Raw genomic sequence first — 26,510 nt, forward strand, 5'->3', positions numbered from 1 at the left:
CAGTTATCGTCATTTGGCGTAAAATTCCGGCGAGATTTTTTCTGAAAAGTCGAATAGGTAAGTTAGTCATGTGGGATCGAAGTACCGGAAGTACTGGAAAATCTTCTTCCCATTACGAGCTGACAATACGGCCTGAAATAAACATGAACTAATAAAAGTACAATTCATGTAATGTCATAACAATGACATACCGACAAAAAAAACCAAAAACTGTCCAACACGAGAAAGGGCTGGGCATCAAAGGAGGGACCCTACTACATTACTCCAAACCGTTTGTATCCAATCTTGTACGAGTGACGTGTCCATCCACCCTTCTTCTTGAATATGAACGTGGATCACTCGCGGAAATTTTGCTTTAGGCACTGTTTTTTGTTTTAGAACAGTGTAAGGTGCAACCTTTTTGCCATCAACTGTAACAACAAGCATTGCAGTACATTATTGTTTTTTGTTTCCGGTAGCGCGTACGATAACACTGTATGTTCCTTTCTTATAGACTGTTCGACTTTGTGGCATATGGAAACTGATTGGCGTCTGAGCTGCGGTTCCCATACGGGAGATCAAATATTCCTCCACTTTACACTTCTCAATCATAAAGCGATGAAAATGGTTTAAATCATTCGTCATTTTTCTGCATGGTATGTTCTTTGTCGAAGAGAAAGTCCCTTTCTCTTCATAAAATTAATCAAGCCTCGGCTAACCATAAAATCTAAGACACTGATTCCATGTGCAGCGGCTATTTCTCATTCTTTAAAATACTGCATTTCGTGAGAAATGACTTATCCAACGTTGCGTAAGAAAATCATATATTTAAGCAGATCCTCTTCTACTTGCGGAAACTTGCCGCTTTTTGATCCGCGGAATGCTTTGCTAGACTTGTTGGCCGCTTGAAGACCACTTCTGTCACCGCGTTAGCGCAAGTTTCATTTGGGCATTGAATACTTGCTGCCCGCTGCCCTATTCCTGTATGTTTCGGCGTAACTGATCACCGCGAGTTTGTATGATGAAGTATTACTCGAATACTGTGGACTGACAAACATTTTTGAGATCACAGAATGTCCCGTACCCGAAACACTCGTAAAACTAGTGCAGTGGGATTTCCTGCCGGCTAATAACAGCACGTTGCCCTGTGTTTGGAATGCCCGCTTTCGCAATAGGAAGCCTGCTACTTGAGTAGTTGACATCTTTATTTTAAAACACATCCAGAACTCCGTGATGGATGTTCGAAGTTGTGGGTGCGTCAAATACGTGAACATTTCTTTTTATCCGCTATGGACCTACAAATATTGGGATGCATAAAATACGCAAGAAAATACGGTTGTTTCTTTATCAGACGGTAAAATGAACGAACATTTATAGGTATCTCTGAACACTTGGAGATAATGTTTGTTATATTTGTTGACCATAACGAGAAAATAAAGTACCCGAAACTGTCACCGACACAACGCCTTAAAAGCATTCTACTCATTAAAATTATGCACTTAAATACGCGAAACTACCACATACAAAACAATTCAATATGTCCCATACATTATTAACATGCAACTTTGGCAGTGGGGGAAAGCATAGAAATGCAAGGAAAAAAAGTGGCCCACAGCTCTGATGAAACTACGCACAGAAACGATGTTAACAGCGCGACCAACTATAACAACAAAATCATTCTTTCAACCCGCTTAACTGAGTCACCAGCGTGCGCGCCAACCTGTCTTGCTTGCAGGACGATTGCCGCCCCGAATCCCCAGCTGTGGTAAGCAGGAAACACGATACACGAAGGCGCCGGACGAAACACTCACGAAATAAAGCATCAAATAAATACGCTTGAAAACGAGGTTTTGTAAATTACACAAGCATATAAGAATGTATCCTAGGGTAAGAGTATTGGCCGTACTAGAAGTTATATTGGTCAAAAAATAGGAAGAAGTAAAAATAAATCGGAAAATCGGAAGACGAGTTAAAAACCGGAAAGTTTCCGGGTAAATCAGAAGGGTTGGCAGGTACGGCAGTGCTTAAAGATTTTACTGTGTATCATCCATGATACCAGCCCTCTGAAGCCTTAAAAAACGAAACCAAAACCTCATGGCGCAACAGCCTCGAAGGGCCTTGGCCTACCAAGAGACCGCTGCTCAGCCCGATGGGCTGCAGATTACGAAGTGTCGTGTGGTTAGCACGACAAATTTTATTGGCCATTTTTCTTGGCTTTCTAGGCTGAGGCCACCATCTCACCGTCAACTGTAATCACGTAGGCTGAGAGGACTTCGAACCAGCCCTCAGATCCAGGTAAAAATCCCTGACCTGACCGGAAATTGAACCCATGGCCTCCAGGTAAGAAGCAGGCACGCTACCTCTACACTGCAGGGCCGGCTCTGAAGCCTTAACCCTGGAAAAACGTAAGTCTGTGTGATAAACAGAAATGCAAGGAGAAAGCTGAGCATAACATGGAAAAGCCAACATTTGTCCCACTGAATAACCTGAGAGTAAGACTAGACTGTACCCTCAATTTCAAACTCTTCTAGGCAGACACAAAACAGAATTATATCACTAAAAAACTCACTAGTGCCATGCGGGGGCAGAACCAAGTGTTCTCTGCAGCAGTTGATGAAATTCCAAGAAAACAAGGCAAGTTGATACAGTATTCATTCGCATACATCACACAGCCAATATATTGATGAGCAACATATTCATCCACACTTCATATTGATAATTATATTTTCCATAAGACTCTTACTGCTAGAAAACATGTTTTAGAATTTTGCCATATATTTTGTGTATGTTTTAATATGGCTGATGATGACCCAGAGTAGGGATGAAACTAGTCCCATGTAAATTAATATATTATTAATATATTATTACTCTATTGTAATCACAGTTCAATACGGATCTATCATTATGAAACTTATTTCTTTTAATTTTTAGTCCCATGTAATGTAAATATTGTAATTACAACTTAGTATTGAATAGGTGGAAGACTCTACTGTGCATTAGTTATATGTTATCTCAATTCAATACGGACCAACAATATGAAGTTCATAACTCTTAACTTCTCACATATACTTGCACTCCAATTTTTACCCACAAATTTTCAGGGGAAAAAAACCACACAAAGCTTGTGAGACATAATATGACTTCACATGATATAGCTCTACAGAAAGCAGGGCATACTGTATCAGGCTGTTTAAGACCAAACCCTACCAATAAAATTTATTGCCCAATTGGCATAGCACCATTAGATGACGAACAGCAACATAAGTGTAAGCAATAATTTTCACTTTTTCCCATATTGATGTATGTAGCTCACTTTTTACAATCTCAGTTTGTAACTTAGTCTCGACCGTATGACTCGGTCATCCTCAGTTATCCATTTATACAATTTAAACTAAAGACACAATCATTAAATAAAATGGGGTTTGTGAACCCTGAGCTAAAAGTACAAATACATTGTAAAACACTTTAGTCCACATTAAAATTCTTGGATTTTCATTTGACACTAGTCTTCTGGAGGGGCTGCCAGGTCGAGGCAGTAAGGGTGTGCTCGGCTCGCCTGGAAGGACGTGGGTTCTTCGTATCCCCATCAGGAAGTCTTAAAATTTAAGAAACGAGATTTCCACTTCTGGAGGGGCACATGACCCCGAGGTTCACTCAGCCTACACCAAAAATGAGTACCAGGTTAATTCCTGGGGCAAAGGCAGCCAGGCATAGAGCTAACCACTCTACCCCATCACGTGGCGAGGTTACGGATAGTGGACGCCTTTACCTTCCACTCCTCCAAGGGCCTTCATGGCCTGTACGGAGATGACTTTGACTAGTCGTCTGGAGCAATGAGAATAGACTATTTTAAAAAACTTGATAGGAATGTTCCAATCCTGTACAGGTTGTGTCATACAAAATGACAGTGTTTTAAAAATAATCAAAAGATTACGTTCAAGTTACAGACAATGCTCAAAAACAATAGTTAAAACTAGGCCATGAAGAAATTATTTTGTCTAGAACACATTAACTCATTGTGGACTGTGGACGGTGTAAGACGTTTAAGCTTGCTCCTATGCTGTGGGCCGTGGACGGCGTAAGACGTTTAACGTTCCGCGCGAAGCAATGCTGTTTATATTCGTCATCTATACATTCTTACACCTTAGTCAGTGTTACTGGTTGTAACAGGAAGTTTATTGACCTTGTTGAGATAACCCTCGCGTTGAGTGGGCTCGTGTTTAATCTCAGCTGTTTTAGCAGGAAAATCTCAGCAATTCCTCGTGCGTCAAATGGGTACTTGAGATTCCAATGCAGTGCGTGTCGTTCTTACCGAGTGTAGTATAATGGCTCATAAAACAAAGTTTCCTACGGAAGAAGAACTGTTAGATATTGTTCACAATGATGATTCTGGTGATGAACTTATTCCTGAAATAGGCTCAGATAGTGACAGTGAGAGTGACGAGGAAATTCCGATTCCCGAATGTGATAGGCTTACAGAAGAAAGTGAAGTGCCTGATACACATCATCCTAGTTACTGTCCACCTGTTCCACCTTTTACAGAGAATTCAGGTCTAAATGTTCAAATAGAAAATGAGCAGGACATTATGAGTTATGTCAGTATTTTCATGAACGACAAATTTTATCAGTATGTGTGTGAGCAGACGAAGCTATACGCGACTCAAGTGATAAGTGCGGTGCGCTGGCCTTACACAAAGAATTCAATCATGCAATCCTGGAAACCGATTGATGTCTCCGAGTTGAAAAAGATTTTAGGGTTGATGTTCATCACAGGTATAGTCCAAAAGCCTGATATAAAAATGTACTGGACCGAAAACCCTGTTTTTCAGACTCCGATATTTTCTAAAACAATGTCCCGAACATGCTTCCTTCATATTCTTTCATTTCTTCAGAGACAGTAATCATTATACCGATAGTACAGATAGGCTGTAACAATCCTGGAAAACTTACTAAGTATGGCATTTTATTCAGGATGGTGTGCAAGTCTACAGTACTTCAGGATATATTTGCACTCCCAAAATTTTATGATGGAAGTGGAATTTCACTCAAAGATACAGTGTTGGAATTACTGAATCCCTACCTTGACCAGGGGTAGGCGGTATTATGGATAATTTCTATAACAGTGTAGGTTTGGCTAAGGAGTTGCGTGAGCGCAACACTACTGTTTGTGGAACAATATGGCAAAACAGGGGGGGTCCCTAAAGAAGTCAAGGAACAACAGAAAAGTCTGAAGAGAGGAGAAATGACTTTTATTAGACATGGCTAGGTTCTTCTTCTTTCATTGATGGTCAAGAGGGCCATAACAATGATTTCAACAATTCATTCAGCAGAAATGTTGGAAGTAACAAAAGGTAGATTTGGAAAACCTGCAATGAAGCTGGAATGTATTGTTGATTATAACCCACACATATATGGAATGGATACTGCTGATCAGTATCCTACAATGTATCCATTCATGAAAACAGTGAAATGGCCCTCTTCAATGCAGAGAGTTCATCAAAAGAACACTAGAAACAAATCCATCTCATTTCTGTTGTTCATGCAAACAGTCTGTAGATATCTGATATAAGATATGCAAATAATTCAGTCAGTATCTCCAGTTCCTTCTTAAGCATCTTCATCAGGTATGAACACCTCTAAATCCCCATCCCCACGATGAGCACCAACAAAGGACCCAGTTTTCTGGCTTGATGGAAAAAAGGAAGCAGCACGTTCTCTTAAATTTCTCCATGTAAAAAGTAAGAGCATCCCCTCAAGAAAGTGTAGTGTGCACAAAAAACAAAGTTAGAAGTGAAACAATATGGTACTGCAATAAGTGTGGTGTTCCTCTCCACCCTGGAACGTGTGACACCAGATATCACACCCTCAATATCTACTAGAGGTAAGCACAAAGTATCATGTTTCTAACATTTAAGGAGTAATGGTAAATTTTGTTAAGTGATGCACGTTAAGAGAGCCGGGCAATGGCTGGTCCAGGCATTCAAGTGTCCCGCTGAGAAACAGGTATTGAACGTGTTAATCTTACGAAAGTAACATACATTGATGATCCATAAGCATGAATCTGATGCATGTAGTAACTAAGTAGTCGAAACGATCAATCATCAAAGATGGAATGTTTGAAGGATATCCCAATATTCTGAAAGTGAGTTTGCACCCGTCCTTAACGGCATTAAATGGGGATATCCTTCAAGGTCGCTGTGTGATACCTTTAGAGTGTCTTTGACAACTGGGCCAGGTGTCCTTAATTTAGTTTTAACTTGTACAAATGATTATCACCTGGAGTAGACCTGAAGCAGAGTCTCTGGGAGGAATGTTAAAAGAGAAACCTGCTGCTGGTCATGACCTACCACATACAATGTGGAAGGCAGTAAACAGACTAGGAACTTCTGTGCCTCGATGGAAAACATATCTCAAAATAGCACGGATGTACTATAGTGTTTGTGGAAATCTGCAGGATCAAAAACTTCTTTAGATTTGCGAGGCCTGCACACTGGATGAACACATAAGGTTATCTGGACAGCTTAATTCTGGGCTTTGTGACACATTGAATGGTACATTGTTACTGTGTCTATCCCTGTCAATCTGTTTTTCTGTATCTTATTAAGTAGTTAATCATTAATGTGCTCAAGTACTCCTAATGTTTTACTGCCTGCTTTTAACTTTGTTTCATGTTTCTTCCCTTTTCTTGTTCTTATCTGGCTTTCTTATCTTACACTTATCCCACATCAAGAGTGAAGTTGTTTCAAAATTGCCCCTCAACGATTGTTTATGCCCGACCTCCTGATGACGCTGGGAAACACAAACTCATCGCAGGCTGAGAAGAACTGGATGTAGAAGAATTGGGAATGATGTGGAGACATTTCTTGCTCTTTTGTGCCCCTCTTCCCACAGTGTTCATCATATTATGTCTTCTTTTTCTTGATCAGATTCATACTTTTGTAATTTCATATCCTGGACATGTAAAATGAAATACGTATTTCTCCAAATCCAAGATGACCCTGAATGAAAGATGACCTCCACTTAGTCCTTCAAAAAAATTAAATCAGGCTTAAAAAAGTGCTTTGTAAAATTATATGCTAGGGGCTTTACGTTGCACCGACACAGATAGGTCTTATGGCGACGATGGGATAGGAAAGGCCTAGGAGTTGGAAGGAAGCAGCCGTGGCCTTAATTAAGGTACAGCCCCAGCATTTGCCTGATGTGAAAATGGGAAACCACGGAAAACCATCTTCAGGGCTGCCGATAGTGGGACTCGAACCTACTATCTCCCGGATGCAAGCTCACAGCCGCGCGCCTCTACGCGCACGGCCAACTCGCCCGGTGTAAAATTATATGAACGCCTTTCTTGTACAGTACGCATTTTTAGACTGTCTTCACGCCAACGCAGAACATTGGCTTTAGCAATGCAGCATCGTTCTGGTGGCAGCACAATTATTCTTTGTTTCTGCCGGTTTAATAATTTAATTATAAGCGGTACCACTACCGAATAAAATGCTACCACTACCGCTTATAATTAAAGAGAAATGTAACACTATATTTCTTATTTATTTGTATTGAATAGTTTGAATTACGTTATTTGTTATTTCAATTTAATTGTGATACAGTTCAATAAGGAACATCATGACATTTTTATCTTTAAATGCACAAGCTAACCAAGCTAAACATAAAGCCTTCTCTTACATGGGCCTAAAGATCAAGATTGCTGAATTAGGAAAAGAGATAGACTTCCTAAAACAATGCATTTCCTATAACCTTACTCCTAAATTTCTTCAAAGTTGTGTCAGAAAAACCCATTCTCTTCATACGTTAAAAACCCAAAGAATAACCAACAAAATTTGGTTGAAAAACGAAATCTGTTTCTTATAGAAAAAAAAAAAAAAAAACTGTTTTTAAATAACAGATTATATGAAACACACCTAGAAATTGCTAATCTTCTCCCAACTGCACAATGGAACCTCTTCCTAACTCAAGTTGATAATAAATTTTTCATGAATTGTCAATTAAGCAACAAACCCTTGAGATAAAACTCAACATTCTAAAGAACAATTCTTCTTCACATAAATACTGTTTTTGTGAAAGACTCATTCTTTAATTTCTTATTTACCTATGCACTGTTTTTACATTTTATTCAGCTGATGACCCAGATTGGGATCGAAACCGGTACTGCTTCCGCTTATAATTAAAAGAAATGTAACACTACATTTCTTATTTATTTGTACTGAATAGGTTGAACTACGTTATTTGTTATTTCAATTTAATTGTATTAGCACTATGGGAAGAATATCTTTCCAGTACACATATGGTACTACTCTGTGTTAAATTTTACTTAAATTAATAACAATTGTTACCTAAAATTTGTTAACACTTTGGTTAAAAGTACCCTGTTTCACAAACACATTTCCAACATTTGTTATGAAATAATTGTTAACGACATATTAACACATTTCCGTGAAATTTCTGAACACATTTGACAGTGAGCGTATTTTGTTCCAGTACATAAAGTGCTCCTAGCATTTTGCTGGAATAGTATTTTGTCACACATGGTCAACATTAATATAGGTTATGGATAGTGGAGACCACTAAAACGTAAACATATCACTCGTACATGCTTTAACCCCTTCGGTGGCGGGTTTTGGGAGACCTCCTGTGCCAGAAAAGTGAGGTTTTTCGGAGGAAATTATTTATTTTTAGGAAGCAAGGAATGAGTAACAATTATTAAGGGAACACATTCATATATTATTCAAGGTTAATAAAATCTTACTTTACACTCTATTTACACTTTTTTTACAGTAGGCCTGTGATATAGTTTCATAAAACATCATAAAACATTGGTGTTTTGAGTAGGACCTATACTGTCCTGTGAGCAACACATTCTTATTTCAGGCTTTTGTATTATTCCTATCAGCAACACTAACGCAATTAATTCCCAAATTTTGTAAGAGTTTATTTTTTCCAAAACTGTGCCCTTCCATGCGGAGATTTATTTACAAGTTTTTCAATGCAATTTTAGAATAGGGCCAACAAATTTTTTCGGGCACTGTCAAATTTATAATTTCATCTGTTAGAATCAGTTCAAAACAGTCAATCGCACTCACCTCTGATAATCCTCACACCAGGATTTGCCGTAAATGGAATAATATTAGGTCGCGCACTATCCCCAGGCTTACACTTTTTCCAAACAAATGTATATTCAACATCTACCATAACCTTAGCTTCTGACGTAATATCTTCTTCACTTTCACTACAATTACTGAGGTCATCATCTGAAGAATCAATAGTACCATTATAACTACTATCAGAAATACTAATGTCACTTAGAGATTCATCTTTGATGTAGTTCCTTATTTTGTCTTCAGACAAACTTCTCTTCCGTTTCGCGCTCGCCATTTCTGTTTACCTCGTCAGCTGGCCAGAGGTTGTATATGTAAAGTAGAGAAGATAAGGCATATTTTAGGCCAAACGCTTCGTGAATACAGCTGGAAATCCTCCCGCCATCTGTTGAGAATGCTTGAAAACACTTTCCAAAGCGATTAGAGTACCCGAGAAATTATTGGGTGATAGCGAAATGAACACTGCAGCTAAACGAGAATTTCTCGGGCGGTGACGTTATGGGCAGGCGTGCGCCACCCGAGAATTTCTCGGGCGTGCCACTGAAGGGGTTAAGAAGACTGCAGACTTATCTCTTCACACGAGATTAACAACAAACTAACAAATCCCACTTGGAGTGATCAGAAATACTTTTCTTCGTCATTATTCTAAAGATCAAATTGTTTACGCACAAATTTTATTTCTTACGCCCTCAACCTTTACAGCGCGCCTTTTATTAGAATTAACTGTGCCTACTTACTATCAAACATTTCCCTCGCCCCTACAGCGTAATTTGAGAGAGCAGCAGAAATGTCTCATCACTAGCTTTAAAATGTATTTAAACTCCACTTGGAGTAATCAGTAACATTTTTCTTCGTCATTATTCCAAAGTTTGAACTGTTTAGGTTCCAAACATATTTCTAACATCCTCCACCAATACAGGGTGCAGTTTAACAAGATTCGACGCAGCAATTTGTGTTATTATACAACTAGTAATACGCAACTTATCACATTTTTAGGCAAGGACATTCAAAAAAGTATATAAATTACGACTGTTTGTAAGGCTTTATTATAAGAATATCTTAACTACTGTCATCCCTCTCGCTCATCTTTTGATGCATATACCTACATCATCCTCACTTTAATCATTTGTAATTTATCTTTAAAAAACTACAATTAAGAACAATCAGAATCCTGATTTATTATCTTTCAGGCTTGAGAAGATGCCCTTATATGTCCCTATAATTTTCTTCATAAGATTAAATTCTTAATTAAAATCACTCTTCACGTATTGAATAGATGGAATAAAATAAACATTAATATTTCTTTGACTTTATCGAGTAAGAGGCAACAAAAGCATTATTATGATGAATGAGAGACAAATGTTGTTACAGGTTTAATTTGAAAGTATGCGTGAAAAAATGAAGGACTGGACTGTTATATCACAGCATTCAATAATGAGTGCATTCTAAGGCCCCTACATCATTGGTAAAATATGATAATTGATAATATCAAGGATTAGCATAGGCAGGAAGGTGCAGGTATGCATGGACGCTGATACAAGTGAATTATGTTGCAGTACACTACAAAATCTTGCATTAAAATACAAAACAAAAGCAATATGATCAAGGTCAACAGTTTTACAACAAATAGTATGTTCAGTTTACAATCTAAAATCCAACCTTTGAGGATTCTTAGAAAATAGATTCAACAGATCTGTTGGTTCTACAATTATATTTCTTTTTGTAAAATTTCTATGCGGGGGGTGGGTCTAACCCTCAGTACCCCCCTATGCACGTTTCTGATATCAAGACACATTAGGTCTGTAATGATTTTCGGACATTCTTTTACTGTGGCGAAAAATAATGCAATGCCTTGTCAATGCTGCAATGGCACCAGGAATTCTTTGTAGAATTCACAACACTCTTGTCTTGCACTCCTGAGCAGTCACCTACAATTACATGAAAAGTGTCTGAAGCATAATATCTAAGAACTATAAGCAACTGCTGCACTTGAGACACTGATAAGTTTCAATCTTTGGGAAATTCTAGCCTATTTTCAATTTCTTCTAGTACCTTGTTCATTATGGCTTTGGTAATTAGGTATCTTTGTAGAAAACTTTCTTCTGACAAATCCGTTTTATCTTGGTATGGGTCATCCTTTGCCTTCTTTAATTTATAAATAGTCTTCAAAGAGCAGTAAAGCTTCAAACTTATGCCTTCTACATGCCTGCTGTCATGTAAATTTAACACAAGTATTAACAATTTGTTAAGAGTTAACAATTTTTGATGGGAGGGCCATTTTGTTAAATTATGTGTTAAGTCTCCTTAACAGAAGAGTTAACACTTAAGATTCATTAAAGGAACTGGGCCTGAGTGTCTCCAATGGGCCAGATGTACACTTATACTCTTGACAGCTCAGAAGAAAACTGACACAATAACTTTACACCAAATGACGATCAATTTGCATTTTTCCTTAACGATCTTGTATATGTTTGATGAATCTTCCTTTCTTTGTAAATACATTTTTTGTACGTCAGAATTAAGTGAGTAACTTACGTACCTGTATTTTCACCTACACTTTTAGTTTAAAAAGTGTGTTAATTACAACAGTAAATACTGTAAATAAGATACACAGAAATACTATTACAGAAAAACACAACCACCAAAGCTGACTTTATTGAAGAATATCATAATAACCTGGTTTGTAATTACACAGAAATACATTTGCACTTTCTCAATAAATAGGGGCTGTTGCCCTAACAGGACCAAACTTACCATTCTCGATGTCTAGATAGGACTTCTTGTTGCCCTTGTTCTGGTTGGTGATCTTCTCAGTGAGCTCCATCTGCCGCATGATCTCGTCCCGGAAGTCGCTGATCTCTCGACACAAAGCCACTTCCATGTTGGAGTGGTCCAGGACCGAGAGGAGCTCCTCCAGCTGAGGAATGGTGCTGTAATACCACACCTCGCCATCCTCGCTTTCACTGTCAAAAGGAAAAGCCCTACGTGAAAAGTTACTTTCTGAAATCTATTACAGCAAAATCACCACTTAAAATATTCTTTATGAATCCATACATGCTCCGAGTCTAAATATATCACAAATAGCAAACAAGTTGTAGATTTTCCCTAAAACTGGAATTCATTCAAACTGATTAATTAAAAGCAAAATTTCCTATAAACGATGACTCATTCCTCTCTTAGCAAATGCACAGAAGCTGCTGCTGGCAGGTGACAGGCGGTGGGGGCAAGGTCGCTGCTGTAGACATCACCGGACTCCAGACAATGTTCACAACATGCTTTCATTCCTTGTAGTCAGTGACCGAGACATTGGTGTCCTTCAGATCTTCTTCAATGGCCTTGATCCACGTTTTCTTTGAGGTTTTGGATCCCCCATGACGTTGGTCGTTGTTGCGAGAACAGTGGATCCAATTTTAAATGCCTTAATCACTGGGATAATACTTATTATCTAAAGGGGTCCAAAATCCAGGTCAACGGCCCCTCGTAATGGTACTAATCACACGTAACACAAACCCATGGCATATCAGTCACCTAGGTGCAGCATGTGTCCTGTTATCTAGTAGGCACTAGGTCCGCTATGGGCACTGATAACTTGCTCCATGCATGACAGCACCAACGCGTATAAGGCGCAAATGGTGTCCTGGGGTATAGCCATCCATGCTGCATTCACCTTATACTGGCCGGTACCGCCTATGAGCCAGTACAAGTCAAAATAGATAAGGAAGTGCAAAAACACCCTCAAAATCACAACATTAAATAAAAACAACAAGAAACTTACCTCAAGTAGAACAGGGTGTTTCCAAAAAACATGAAAGAAAGTAAATCCTGGCATGGTATCAAAGTGCTAAGATTTAACCAAAGAAAAACAAGATATTTCTTTATGAACATAATTTTAATTCAAGAAAACTTCTTAAATGAGGTAAACAACATAAAATTATCCTAATAAATAAATAAATAAATAAATAAATAAATAAATAAATAAACAAACAAACAAAACCTTTTAAGGTTAATCTTCAATTAATAGTAAAAGCTAATCACGGCCAGCTGACCAGAAAAAAGAAACAAACAACAAGCTAAAATAATCATAATACATCTGTTAGTCTTACTCAATTAGGGCTATCTTTTAAAATGTAGATTTTTTCTTTTCTTAATTTAGTTATTTTTCTTTGGGGTTAGGTGTTGACCAAGGAGTTTCTGCTAGGAGACATATAATCTCTACGACCGGTTTAAAAAAGTTATATGTTAAAAGCAACACCAAAGGGAAAGGAGGTCAACACATATGAGGGAAGAGAATTCTCCAAAAATCATCAAAGTGGAAAATAAACATGTAATCTTATCAGGGAAAATCAATTACACCAAACTAGTCAATCAACAATCAACCATCAACATTCTCAACCAACACGCTAATTAAAAAAGAAACAACCAATCCCAAGACCAAGACCCAGCAATAATAGTTTTCATGGATCAGGTAGACAGAAAGAACGTAAGATAGTACGATAAATTACAATTGAAAGGTAAACGGATGAGAGAAACAAATCAAACCCCAATATTTAGACCCTTGCAGAAACTCATGTAGTAGTCAAACCACCCATTAACATAATTTTATTAAGTTACATCATATTATAATAGTATCACCTCCCCCACCCAATAATAATAATAAAATTTCATCCATACTTCACGTGGCTGTAATCTGATCATATAACGCATTACTTCCCATGAGTTCAGGATAGATAATTTAAACATGAAACCCGACTACACATTCGAAAACAGAGGAGAAAAGAAGTTTTAAAATTCCAAAAGAAACGGATGTGACTTCTACGAGTCCCACAAAACACATGAGGTATCACGATGATTTGCAGAGGTATCCGTATAAGCCAAATTCACCACTGATGAAGTAAGTCCAAAATGAAGAAAATAAAATGCATACAACTTACAGTTTCAGTTGCAGGTTTCCATGATATGTTATAATAATAATAATCGTATGGCCTCAGCTACCGTGTGCAGACATTTCAATTTGACGCCATCTGGCTGTATGCTCGTCAATTTCGACGTTCCGTTTTACTCTAGGCCCCCACTAGATGGCAGACCGAGTAAACCGAAACTCTCTTGGGCGTCTATGGCTGAGATTTAGTGAATTTTGTCGGGTAAACACCAAATGTGTCACCAGAGATCTTTTACATACCGACATCATACGACATGGAGTGTCAAATGGACTTTTTTCTGCCCTTCAAAAATCCGGCTACCTCTGCCGGGTTTGAACCCGCTATCTTGGGATCCGGAGGCCGACACTCTACCGCTGATCCACAGAGGTAGTTTCCATGATATGTTAATATGCATTGTTATACACTCCCAAGAGATGTACCTTGTTAGGATACTTATTATACCAAAGAAATCAAGGACGATATGAAGAAAGAGTTAAATGAAATCTTTTGAGGATGATAACATCCTCACCTAAGAACTAAGAACACCTAGCCCGGATCCATAATCCAGGGCGAAGTCAAGACGCAGCCTCTACTTAGAACACATCTTTCTCTCATCGTGGGCAAACACACAAACCTTACAAGCTTACAAGAAGGAGAAGCCAGCTCAATGGACCTGTGCTCCGATTGGCAGGAGAGCAACAACAAGGTTACACCCACTGCCGGAGAGAACAGCACAAAGCAGAAACGGAATGGTGCTTACTCATGCCGAGAAGATGAAACAGAAAATGACGTATTTAAAACATAAGATCTTAGTGCTCCAGACGAAGAAGATATTTAAACTTAAAATGTGACACCCAGATACGTAGAAAATATAATGGAAATAAATCTAAGGGACAAAGATTTCTACGGCGAATTTGCCAGGCCTAGAATATAAATAGAGAGGGCTTCAAAAGGTTACCTTGGTAACAACTTGGTTCCACAGTTCATCTTTGGCGGTTGGTATTGGGTCACAGCGCCGCACCCGTCATTTTACCATATCCCACACATTTTCGATTGGCGACAAGTCCAGTGACCTGGCGAGGCAGGGCAACAGCCTGACATCCTGTGGCAACAAGAAGGCACATGTTTGTGCAGCAACATGTGATCGCGCATTGTCCTGCTGAAATATGGCGTCTGGGCTGTCGTGCAGAAAGGGTATGGCTATGGGCCACGAAGCTCAACTGGTCACAGTGCCCTGGACATGCACCAACTGTGATTTGTGGTTGTACCGAATAGCACCCCACACCATAAGGCCTTGAGTTGGTGCTGAATGTCTTGTGCGAATGCAGTCAATGTGATGCCTCTCCCCGTCTGCATCGAACCAAAATGCAGCCATCATTTTCAAACAAATAGAACCTAGATTTGTCCGAAGACAGTATCTGCTGCCATTCCTGTCCCCAGTCATGTCATTCCATGCACCATTACAGTCTAGCATGTTTACGTACATTAGTCAAAGGTAGGCGGAGAAGTGGACGATGCGCCGGAAAACCAGACCGTAATAAATGGCGATGGACTGTCACTCGTGATAGTTTAAGAAGTGTTACTCTGTTCCACTGTTGCACCAGAGCTGAGGAGGATGGAGATTTGTCCTGCAATACCATTCGGGTGAGGTGCCGATCTTCTCGGGAAGTGGTCTGGGTGGTGAGACTAGACCCATTTCGTCGTGTTCTACAGCCGTCTGTGAACCATTCTGTTCACACCCGTTGCACTGCCAACACACTTTGACCCACATGAGCAGCAATTTCCCGGATGGCTGCATCGCGCTCCCTCAGGCCAATAATGCGCCCCCACTCATTTGACAGTACGGTTCTCGCATACGTCTGCGAGGCATCCTGCACGTCGGTTCAAGTCACACTGATCCATTACCTTTGGTTTATAGCAACAACGAGAGTTGCAGGCACATTTTACCAGTCGGTGGTGGTGCACCGAGATATCAATGTGGACCTTGAACCTGAGGTCCGACATGGTTCAAATGCTAATCATTTCTTCAGAACATATTAATGCACATGACCTGTGAATATGAACTTCCTATCTCTAGTTTTTTCAATGTTTGCTGGTTTTTATGAACTTGAGTGTACAATATCAATATAAATGATCTGTTATTGAACATTATCATTTTTCCAGCGAACTCATTCCTGGTTGCCAGCATTTCGCCCCAGTGTGCTAAGTTGGGCTCATTAGTTGGTAAACAGCACACCTACCAAGATGCATGGCTAGTGCATACCGTGGAGGCCACTGCGTAGGCTACTTGGAGCCACCGGCAGTGCCAATGCACTATAAGAGACTTTGCCTCATTACCAAAAATTGATGCCTGCCTGGCCATCGGATATCACATGAGTGTACTATTTCAAACCCAATTGCATACAAAACTAGCAAGTATCTGACACAGGCACCACATTTGGAATGCCTGGAGCTTGTCGAGGTCAGCCTGGAGGAATGTAAACATCTCAGAACCACACAGGAGTACTGAGAGACTGGTGTCCAGGCAGGTTTCAGTGTTAAGCTCGATATCTTCCTTCTTCCAGAGGCACCACTTAAGCGAGGCACATGCTACATCTATCTGTCACATTCTGCTGTGGATATTGGCAGCGGACATCGCCTTCATTTCTTGGACGAAGAATGAGTTAGCTGGAAAATTTGTGATGTCTAATAACAGATCATTTTAAACTGGAATTCTGAATTTTCTCATTCATTCCTATTATGGCTATTTTGTTATGTCACATCCCGTGTCCCATATTATTTCAAATTTATCCCGTATTTTACTAACTTTTGCAATGGTACTTAAAATAATTTATTTCGCCTGACACACAATGGCTTTCCTTACAATCTCCAGTCCTGCAGTGAAAAGTAAACCGGCAACACGCCTTATGTTACGAGCCTGCTCTGCCGGCCGGCAATCCAGAATCTGGAGAAAGGACCACATTATGCTAAGCTAGAAGGCGTGAGCATTGATCTAGTCAGATTCAGAGTTTGTGATTTCTTGTTTTAACGTGAGTTGCGATGAAGACAGAGTGAAATCACTCCCAATAAAATAAATTTAAAATGTGTGTTTACCGTTCATGTTGGAAAGAAACATATTCATGGATTCATTCTGTGAAAGATGATTGTTTCAAAGCCTTCTGCTCTATCTGCAAATGGGAATTTAGTGTGGAACATGGCGGCAATACCGACTGTTCTCAGCATGCAAAAACTACAGGTAAACCGTACGTTAATTTTGTAGCACCATTATCATATTTTGTTTGGTGCAATGTAAAATTATGTAAACATGAATTTAATTTAGTAATAAATATTTTTTAATATCATTAGATCATACAAACAAGAAGGGCATAAAGGAGTCTTACAGATTTCTAGCTTATTTCCCACTAGAGGTAGCTCAATCACAAGTGGATTAAGCAGAGCTGTAGCAGCAGAATTGACATTTGTTTGTTACTCAGTGAAACATAACCTCAGCGACAATAGCTTGGACTGCAATGTTAAAGTCTTGTGTTACGAAAAAATGCATTGTGGGTGCACAAAAGCTGAAGCAATAGTGAAAGAAGTTTTAGTTCCAAAAAGCGTTTCAGATTTTGTTACAATTTTGAAGGCTCTTTTGAAGAACTTTCAATATGGACTAAAAGATGAGGTTAGTTACTTGCAACAAAGATCCCAAGTCGAGTAAATTCTTCTCTATTGCATGCAATGCCTCAAACCATAAAAATAGGAAGATGTTTCCAATTGTTTTGAGATATTCTGATCCTGAAATCGGAATTCAAAATAAGCTTCTGGATTTTATAGAAGAGAGCAGAGAAACAGCAATGTCTATCCACAATTTGTTAAAACATTCCTTGGAATCCCACAAATTTGATATAAACAATTGTACTGCTTTTTGTGCTATAATGCCAATGTTAATTTTGGAAAGCATAATTTGGTGTTCAAACTGTTAAGTGATGATAACAAACAAATCTTCAAGGTAAAGTGTTTAAATAATATTTTGCACAATGCGATGATATCCTAGATATTGATCTTGAAAATTTGTTCCTAAAATTCTACGATCATTTCTCCATTTCTGTCAAGCGAAGAGAAGTTCTAAAATCCTCTTTTGAATTTGTAGATGTAGAATGGAGTGAAATTCTCCGACTTGTACCAACTAGGTGGCTATCTTTAACACGAGCAAATTGGGAACGCATTAAAAGTTACATGAAAAGTAATGATAATTGTCCCAAAGCTCTAAAGACATTTTGATTCTGACCACATTAATTTTGGAGATTTATTTAACTTTTTTCCCCATGGTGCCATTTTCTTGACATGGCATAAGCCCAAAAGCCTATACACTATTATCTGTATTTTTTCCCCATGTTGGTGCAGTTGTTTTAGATTGTTCTAAGTTTTTAGAATGGAAACTTTTGAGGCAGCCAAGACTCTGATTAGTAAAATTGAGCATACATGCATGCACATTTTAAATATACCCCTCCTGTTCTTTGTAGAAAACAATATTTGAAATGTTTATTTTGTAGGCTTTCTCCTCGATCCCTTATATTCTCTGTAAAAAGTTGGCAACATTAACTAGCCATGCGCCATGGTAGGTGTTCTAGCTACCAACTAATAAGCCCAAATTTGAACACTGAGTCGAAACGCAGGGCCCCAAGAATGAGTTAGCTGGAAAAATTATAATTTCCAATAATGGACCATTTATATTATAATTATGAATTTACTCATTTACTCATTTACTCAGTTCCCTATGGGGGTACATTAACCTCTTTTATCCGGACTCCTGATCTGTGTTCCTTCAGTTGCCATTATATGCTTGGCCTTGGGTAACGTGTTCAGGCAATTTAATTCAAAGCCAATTAGGCTACCTGTACATCAATTTTGACATTCCTGATGGCAGAATAAACAGGATTTCTATGGCTGAGCATATCAGGCAAACACTAGAGATGACATCATACGACAAAGAGTGTCGAATGGACTTATTTTCGCCCTTTCAACATCCAACTAGCTCTGCTGGTCTTGATCCACAAAGAAAGCTGTCTGTTTATATACATAGATACATTCATACATACATACATTATCATTATAAACTGTTATGCCTTTCAGTGTTCAGTCTGCAAGCCTCTGTGAATTTACTAAACCTCGCCACAATCCTCGATTTGCAACTAGTGTTGTGGCCTCATTTAGTTCTATACCTCTTATCTTTAAATCGTTAGAAACCGAGTCTAACCATCATCGTCTTGTTCTACCTCTACTTCTCTTACCCTCCATAACAGAGTCCATTATTCTCCTAGGTAACCTATCCTCCTCCATTCGCCTCACATGACCCCACCACCAAAGCCGATTTATTCGTACAGCTTCGTCCATCGAGTTCATTCCTAAATTAGCCTTTATCTCATTCCAAGTACCCTCCTGCAATTGTTCCCACCTGTTTGTACCAGCAATCATTCTTGCTACTTTCATGTCTGTTACTTCTAACTTATAAGATATCCTGAGTCCACCCAGCTTTCACTCCCGTAAGGCAAAGTTGGTCTGTAAACAGACCGATGTAAAGATAGTTTCATCTGGGAGCCGACTTCCTTCTTACAGAATACTGTTGATCGCAACTGCGAGCTCACTGCATTAGCTTTACGACACCTTGATTCAATCTCACTTACTATATTACCATCCTGGGAGAACACACAACCTAAATACTTGAAATTATCGACCTGTTCTAGCTTTGTATCACCAATCTGACATTCAATTCTGTTGAATTTCTTACCTACTGACATCAATTTAGTCTTTGAGAGGCTAATTTTCATACCATACTCATTGCACCTATTTTCAAGTTCCAAGATATTAGACTGCAGGCTTTCCTCACAATCTGCCATTAAGACCAAGTCGTCAGCATAGGCTAGACTGCTTACTACATTTCCACCTATCCACCTAACTGAATCCCTCCCTGCCATTTTATACCTTTCAGCAGATGATCCATGTAAACTACGAACAGCAAAGGTGAAAGATTAGAGCCTTGTGTAATCCCTGTAAGTACCCTGAACCAAGAACTCATTCTACCATCAATTCTCACTGAAGCACAATTGTCAACATAAATGCCTTTCATTCATTTTAATAATCTACCTTTAATTCCATAGTCCCCCAGTATGGCGAACATCTTTTCCCTCGGTACCCTGTCATATGCTTTCTCTAGATCTACAAAACATAAACACAACTGTCTATTCCTCTCGTAGCATTTTTCAATTACCTGGCGCATACTGAAAATCTGATCCGGACAGCCTCTCTGTGGTCTGAAACCACACTGCTTTTCATCCAACTTCCTCTCAACGACTGATCGCACCCTCCCTTCCAAGATGCCTGTGAATACTTTGCCTGGTATACTAATCAATGAGATACCTCGATAGTTGTTGCAATCCTTCCTGTTCCCTTGCTTATAGATAGGTGCAATTACTGCTTTTGTCCAATCTGAAGGTACCTTACCAACACTCAATGCTAATCTTACTACTCTATGAAGCCATTTTATCCCTGCCTTCCCACTACACTTCACCATTTCAGGTCTAATTTCATCTATTCCTGCTGCTTTTTGACAATGACGTTTATTTACCATCCTTTCCACTTCCTCAAGCATAATTTCACCAACATCATTTTCCTCCTCCCCATGAGCTTGGCTGTTCGCAATACCACCAGGATTTCCTTTTACATTGAGAAGATGTTCAAAATATTCCGTCCACCTCTCCAGTGATTCCCTGGGATCTATTATGAGTTCACCTGAATTACTCAAAACACTGTTCATTTCCTTTTTCCCTCCCTTCCTAAGATTCTTTATTACTGTCCAGAAAGGTTTCCCCGCTGATTGACCTAGCCTTTCCAGATTATTGCCAAAATCTTCCCACGACTTCTTTTTGGATTCAATAACTATTTGTTTCGCTCTGTTTCTTTCATCTATGTACAAATCCCTGTCTGCCTTGGCCTGGTCTGTTTACATGCTTGTGAATTTGCTCCTTTATTAAGATTTCACAGAAAGGTGTTATTAAATCCCTTCAAGTGTATTCTATTCAAGTAGATGGTATAATTTAACAATTTGAAACTGGAATGCAAGGGGAGATATCCCAGTAATAAATGCTGGCAACACATTCACCAGAAAATTAAGTTTCGTATCAAGAACTCTCTCTCTTTCCTGGCATTTATCCTGACAAATGAAGTCTGCTGTCTTGCAATATCTTCATTATTAGGCAAGGTCTTGGACACCTGAGAGGTGGAGGTCCCTTCAGAGATCTTCATGGTTGGCGTACTCATGGGTCGAAGCGAGTCCATCACAGTCATAGCAGAACACCCGAGAGCTGAGTTACCTCCAGCCTGGTGTCAGCAGTACTATGATTATCCATTTAAATTAGATATCCAAAATACAGGGTCTGTAAGTTCTGATCGCCAGAAGTGATGGTTCCATTCATTTGGGAGCTACATTCTAAATTTTGAAAACTAATTGATCACATTAAAAAGATACCAAAAACAGCTTGTTTGTCTGTTTAGTTTTTTTTTAACATAGCAGTAAGTTCTTCACCAACAGAACAATAGGAACGGTGCGGCTGTGGCTTTAATTAAGGTACAGCCATTTGTCTGGTGAGAAAATGGAAAACGATCTTCTGGGCTGCTGATGGTGGGATTCGAACCCACCGTCTCCCAAATGCAAACTCAGAGCTACGCAACTGTGCAGCCAACTTACTCAGTAGCTTGTTTGTAGCCTATAACTTTACCTTGAATCTTATTCATCGCAAATGTACTGCATATATCTCCATTTATCGTTAACCTTCCTCAGAGGAAGCGTTTGAAAACCTAGCCTTGACTGCATGCGTGACGAGATTTCACTGGGCACCAAACTGTTTTATGATACCATACCTCTGTTAATTTTGAACCAATTTTGATTATATTGGAAACAGCTTTTTGGTCCACCATATATAGTGTGTTTAGTACTGTTGTTGAATTCAGGTAATTTGCATATGGATTCAAATTTGTCTAAAGAAATGAATCAAATAAGGGGCGCGACAATGGTAAAAATTTTCAAGCAGTAAGACCTAAAATTTAGTTTTTGTACTATTCCCATCAACATGAAGACAGCTAAGGTAACCTACATCTCATTTTCACTGAATGGAACCAAAAAATAGATCGAAATGGGAATAACATCACAATGTAGTGATTTGTTTCTGTTACACTCAGCTGGATGAGTTCAAGTAAAGAAGAAAAAGTTTTAAAGACTTTACTGGTTGCATAACATTTAGGGCTAAACCTTGGGGTGAAAAGACCTTACAAAATGTTTATTTCTTACGTAATTATCCATGTCAAGCCAGTAAAAATTACACACAGCAACACCACACCTAGCACAAATAGAGTAGGAAACAACAGTCTCTTCTGTATCATTTCAGCCTCATTACAGTCTAATTCGGCAATATCAACATCACTGTCATCAGAATCATCGCTAAAATTATAACTACTATCATCAATAAAACATTCTTTTAACATGCCTTTTATAGCACTGCTAGGAAAATTATCTTTGTTTACCGGCGCCATTGCGGGAAAAGTACACGAGCGAATAGTTAATGAATTTTACACATAGATAACGAGGTGAAAAATCGTTAAAATGGATCGATAGATATATCGAATGAAAGAATGAAGCTTTATCTCAATGGCTGTGAAGAGACTTCGGACATAGTTCGAAGGAAACTCACGAGATGGAACAACAATGCAAATGCGGCACAATGCGTGTCAGACACGTCGTTCCACCAGCAGCAGACGGTTACTGCGTGTCATGTGCTACACGTCACTCCACGCTGTCGGGTTAATAGATTGTACATGTGGTACAAGTTAAACGGTTAGCAACAGAAGGACACACAGATCATGAATGTATTTAACTTACCGTAAATTGACTGAATGAGGAAATTATGCTTTTCCATGTCAACTCTTTAGGATAGAGTCTGAAAATATTTTCACTGCATTCCACAGTTTCCTTTGCCTTTACATTTTCACTGTACTTCACTTGTAACCCAAAATAGAGTAAATTGAAGATGTTATGGATCCACGTTTTCAATAAAATGACAGATTATTGATGTTAGATCATACGTTTATACAGATTGGTACTAGTTTCGACGCTCATTGCGCGTCATTATCAGCCAATGAAACAATTGAGCAAATCCTAACTCATCAAAAAACAATATAAAACACATGACAAGCACCTACAATGACAAATGTTAAATTGTAACAAGTTAAAATGATGAGAGTAAGGTGCGTCCGACCATAAAGTAAAATTCTATAATATCTGAGAAGGTAATCCAGGTGATACACAAGGAAATAATCCAGCTTGAGGCATATAGATCATAAGGTGTATCTTTAGTCTTATTAAAAAGAAACTGCAAACCATGTGTTATCCTTGGGAAGAATAAATCTTGTTCTCTTAATCTGTGGTAATCAACATGCTTGACTCAGGTGATTCTGAAGCAAACAATGTGGTCATGTGAAGATCTTATTATGAACCAATGTTATGATTCCCAGTTCCATATGGAATCGTGGAGACCTGATGAAAAGATTGAAAGCCAAATTAGGCATGATGAAAATTTACATAGACAAAAAGAAAGTCAAGGGAAAGGAGTCGAACTCACCTTGAGCAGCATGTTGGCGTAGTCGTTGAAAGGAGTGGAGCTGGGCTACTGAAGAGTGCAATAAGAGGCTGAGTAGGTGAGGGGAAGGAAGGGGGGTAAAAAGGAGGAGCCAAAGCAGGAGAGTAGGGCGAAGGTGGATCAGAGGGATGAGGAAGTGGGGGTAAATGACGGGGATGCGTATTGCGCATGGCTTGAAAGATCACACTCGTGTTTGGAATTCTGATGTTTTTAAGCCAGTTAATTAGGAAATTGAAAAGGACATTAGGCTTCTAAGAAATTTCATTTAAGTTGATGTTAGCATTAAAGTATTGATCAAAATGGGTAAAATAATTTCAATTATATTCATGAGAGGCCCTTTATTAGCCATTTGAAGGATCTCTAAATCGTGTTCAATGTTGGTAAACTTGTGGTTGGAGACAGAAGTGTGTTGACCTATTGCTGAAAACCTATTATATGTTATAGCGTTGACATGCCCCGAATACCTAGTCGTAAAAATGCGTACTGTCTGCCCCAAGCATGAGGAATTACTTTGAAAAAGTGTTGGATACATTAACTGATTGGGAATTGTGCAGAATTTTGGAATTCGTGTTATTTGTGGTGATGCATATGGCACTAAGGTTCACTCAGCCTACACCAAAAATGAGTACCTGGTTAATTTCTGGAGGCAATGACGGCCGGGCGTAGAGCTAACCACTCTACCCCATCATGTGCCGAGATTAAGAATGGTGGAAGCCTTTACCTTCCACCCCTCCAAGGGCCATCATGGCCTGTACAGAGGTGACTTTGCTTTGCTTTGTTATTTGTGGTTCCAAAGCAAACAATGTGGTCATATAAAGATCTTATTTTGAACCGATGTTATGATTCCCAGTTCGATATGGAATCGAGGAGACATGACGAAAAGATTGAGAGCCAGAAATGTTTATGTTTCCTGAAGAGATTGGTAATTTGTAGACATCTTTGTTGAAAGTAAAGGTAGAAGAAGCAGCGGCTTTAGATGTTCTTTAGTAAGAGTGGTCTTAGGTCGGTGTCTGAATTTATTATCTGTTCTATAAAGGACCTATTGTAACCGTTAAATTTGACAATTGCAACAAATGGCTTACCTTCTCAGATATTATAGAATTTTACTTTATGGTCAGATGCACCTTACTCTCATCTGTTTAACTTGTAACAATTTAACATTTGTCATTGTAGGTGCTGTCATGTGTTTTAACTGGGTTACCTTCTCAGATTGCAATTGTATCTTTGATAGACTTGAAAGCAAGGAAATGAATGACCTTAAAAGCAGACATATATTGGAATACATCTATGAGTACCAGAGAAATTGGCTAGAACACCTAAACAGGATGGACAGAAGCAGGATCCCCAAAGCAGTCACAAACTACTGCCCTGGTGGGAAGAGATCTCTGGGACGCCCCAGGAAGAAATGGAATGAAAATGCAAATCTTTTGTATAGACCGTAACAGTTTTTCTATAGGACTAATACATGAAAGAATGATGATATCAGATTTTATAGAATTTTACTTGTCAGACGCACCTTACTCTCATCATTTTAACTTGTTACAATTTAACATTTGTCATTGTAGGTGCCGTCATGTGTTTTATATTGTTTTTTGATTAGTTTTGATTTGCTCAATTGATTCATTGGCTGATGATGACGCGCAATGAGCGTCAAAACTAGTACCAATCTGTATAAACATGTGATCTAACATCAATAATCTGTCACTGTATTGAAAAGGTGGATCCTTAACATCTTCAATTTACTGTAATCTCAGTTCAATATGGAACATAATGAAGTTTCTAACTTTTAACCCAAAATAGAATCATTAAGATGGAAATTTCTGAAAAATTTCTTGTGTAAACTGAATTTTAAATTGCTCCATACCTTCAGGGATGTGAACACTGTCGAGAGATAAATGTAACCGAACAAGTAACATTATAGTAAGATTCTCAAGTATCCTATTTACAGCACAGGGTCATCTGTTCATCTAATAACTATGAAATATTAATGTGCCTTCTGCAAAAGCACGTGCTGACTTCCTGAAGTATTGAACACAACGCAGCTTAGAATACACTTAAGCACTACACAAAATAGACTTTCTGATTTAAAAGTATCCAGATACCTCCTCTAAGTGTTCCTCGGATATATGTCCAGTAGCGGACTGTGTGGCAGACAGTCTATCTCCGAGGGAATGGTAGTGCAGTGCTGCAGCAAGTGTAGTTAGTGATGTGGATCATTGGTGTCTGGAGCAAAGTCACTGTTTGGTATTCCCACCGGTGTTCAAAAGAATTAACATCAGGTTGCTGGGCTAACCAGTCCTTTTCCAGAAACTTATTGTCCACAAACCATTCACAAAGAGGTCCCAATTTATAATAGGGAGCATTACAATGCTGAAGAATACAAAAATTCATCTCCAAGCGGTCTTCTACCGGAGACAACAGGCTCCTTATATAGTTTTGCTTTTAATGTGCTCTGCAGTATTACAAGAGGACTAAGTCCCTTCCATGAGGAAAAAACCCCACCACACATCACCTCACCTTCGCCATATTTCACTATGGACACTTTAGAGGCTGGAGTATCCTTCACGCATGCTACTCTCCCATCTGAGGCTCTGCTAAGTGTACAGAAGGATTTCCCCGATACTTTTCATCAGACAACGTATATATTTTAAGATGTAATTGGTAAAAATGTAAAAATACTCACACAAATATTCTTCGTGCCAGAAACCAATACTTGCGCCCGTGGCGATCAAAGCCAAGGTGTTCTTGCCTACAGAGCAGACCAGACTTCTCTGCATCTGGTATACAATCCACGACTCCCGTTACCTGCTGTTAAATAGGAAGAACAATAATAA

General features: G+C 38.9%; 1 protein-coding gene across 6 annotated transcripts in view; it reads right to left on the bottom strand.

Moving 5' to 3' along the window:
* Positions 1-26,510, bottom strand: part of E(bx) (nucleosome-remodeling factor subunit NURF301 E(bx)) — a 464,290-nt gene that overhangs the window by 366,621 nt on the left and 71,159 nt on the right. For 4 of the 6 annotated variants that reach the window (XM_068230142.1, XM_068230143.1, XM_068230141.1 and 1 more), the window contains exons 3-4: positions 26,360-26,484; positions 11,844-12,070 (exon numbers count right to left, since the gene is read on the bottom strand). In XM_068230142.1, coding sequence (XP_068086243.1) covers positions 11,844-12,070; positions 26,360-26,484 — 352 coding nt within the window. The remainder of the gene's footprint in view (positions 1-11,843; positions 12,071-26,359; positions 26,485-26,510) is intronic. The other 2 variants (XM_068230140.1, XM_068230144.1) reach the window with 2 other exon arrangements.

This window comes from Anabrus simplex, chromosome 13, assembly GCF_040414725.1.
Source record: "Anabrus simplex isolate iqAnaSimp1 chromosome 13, ASM4041472v1, whole genome shotgun sequence".
Classification (NCBI taxonomy): domain Eukaryota; kingdom Metazoa; phylum Arthropoda; class Insecta; order Orthoptera; family Tettigoniidae; genus Anabrus; species Anabrus simplex.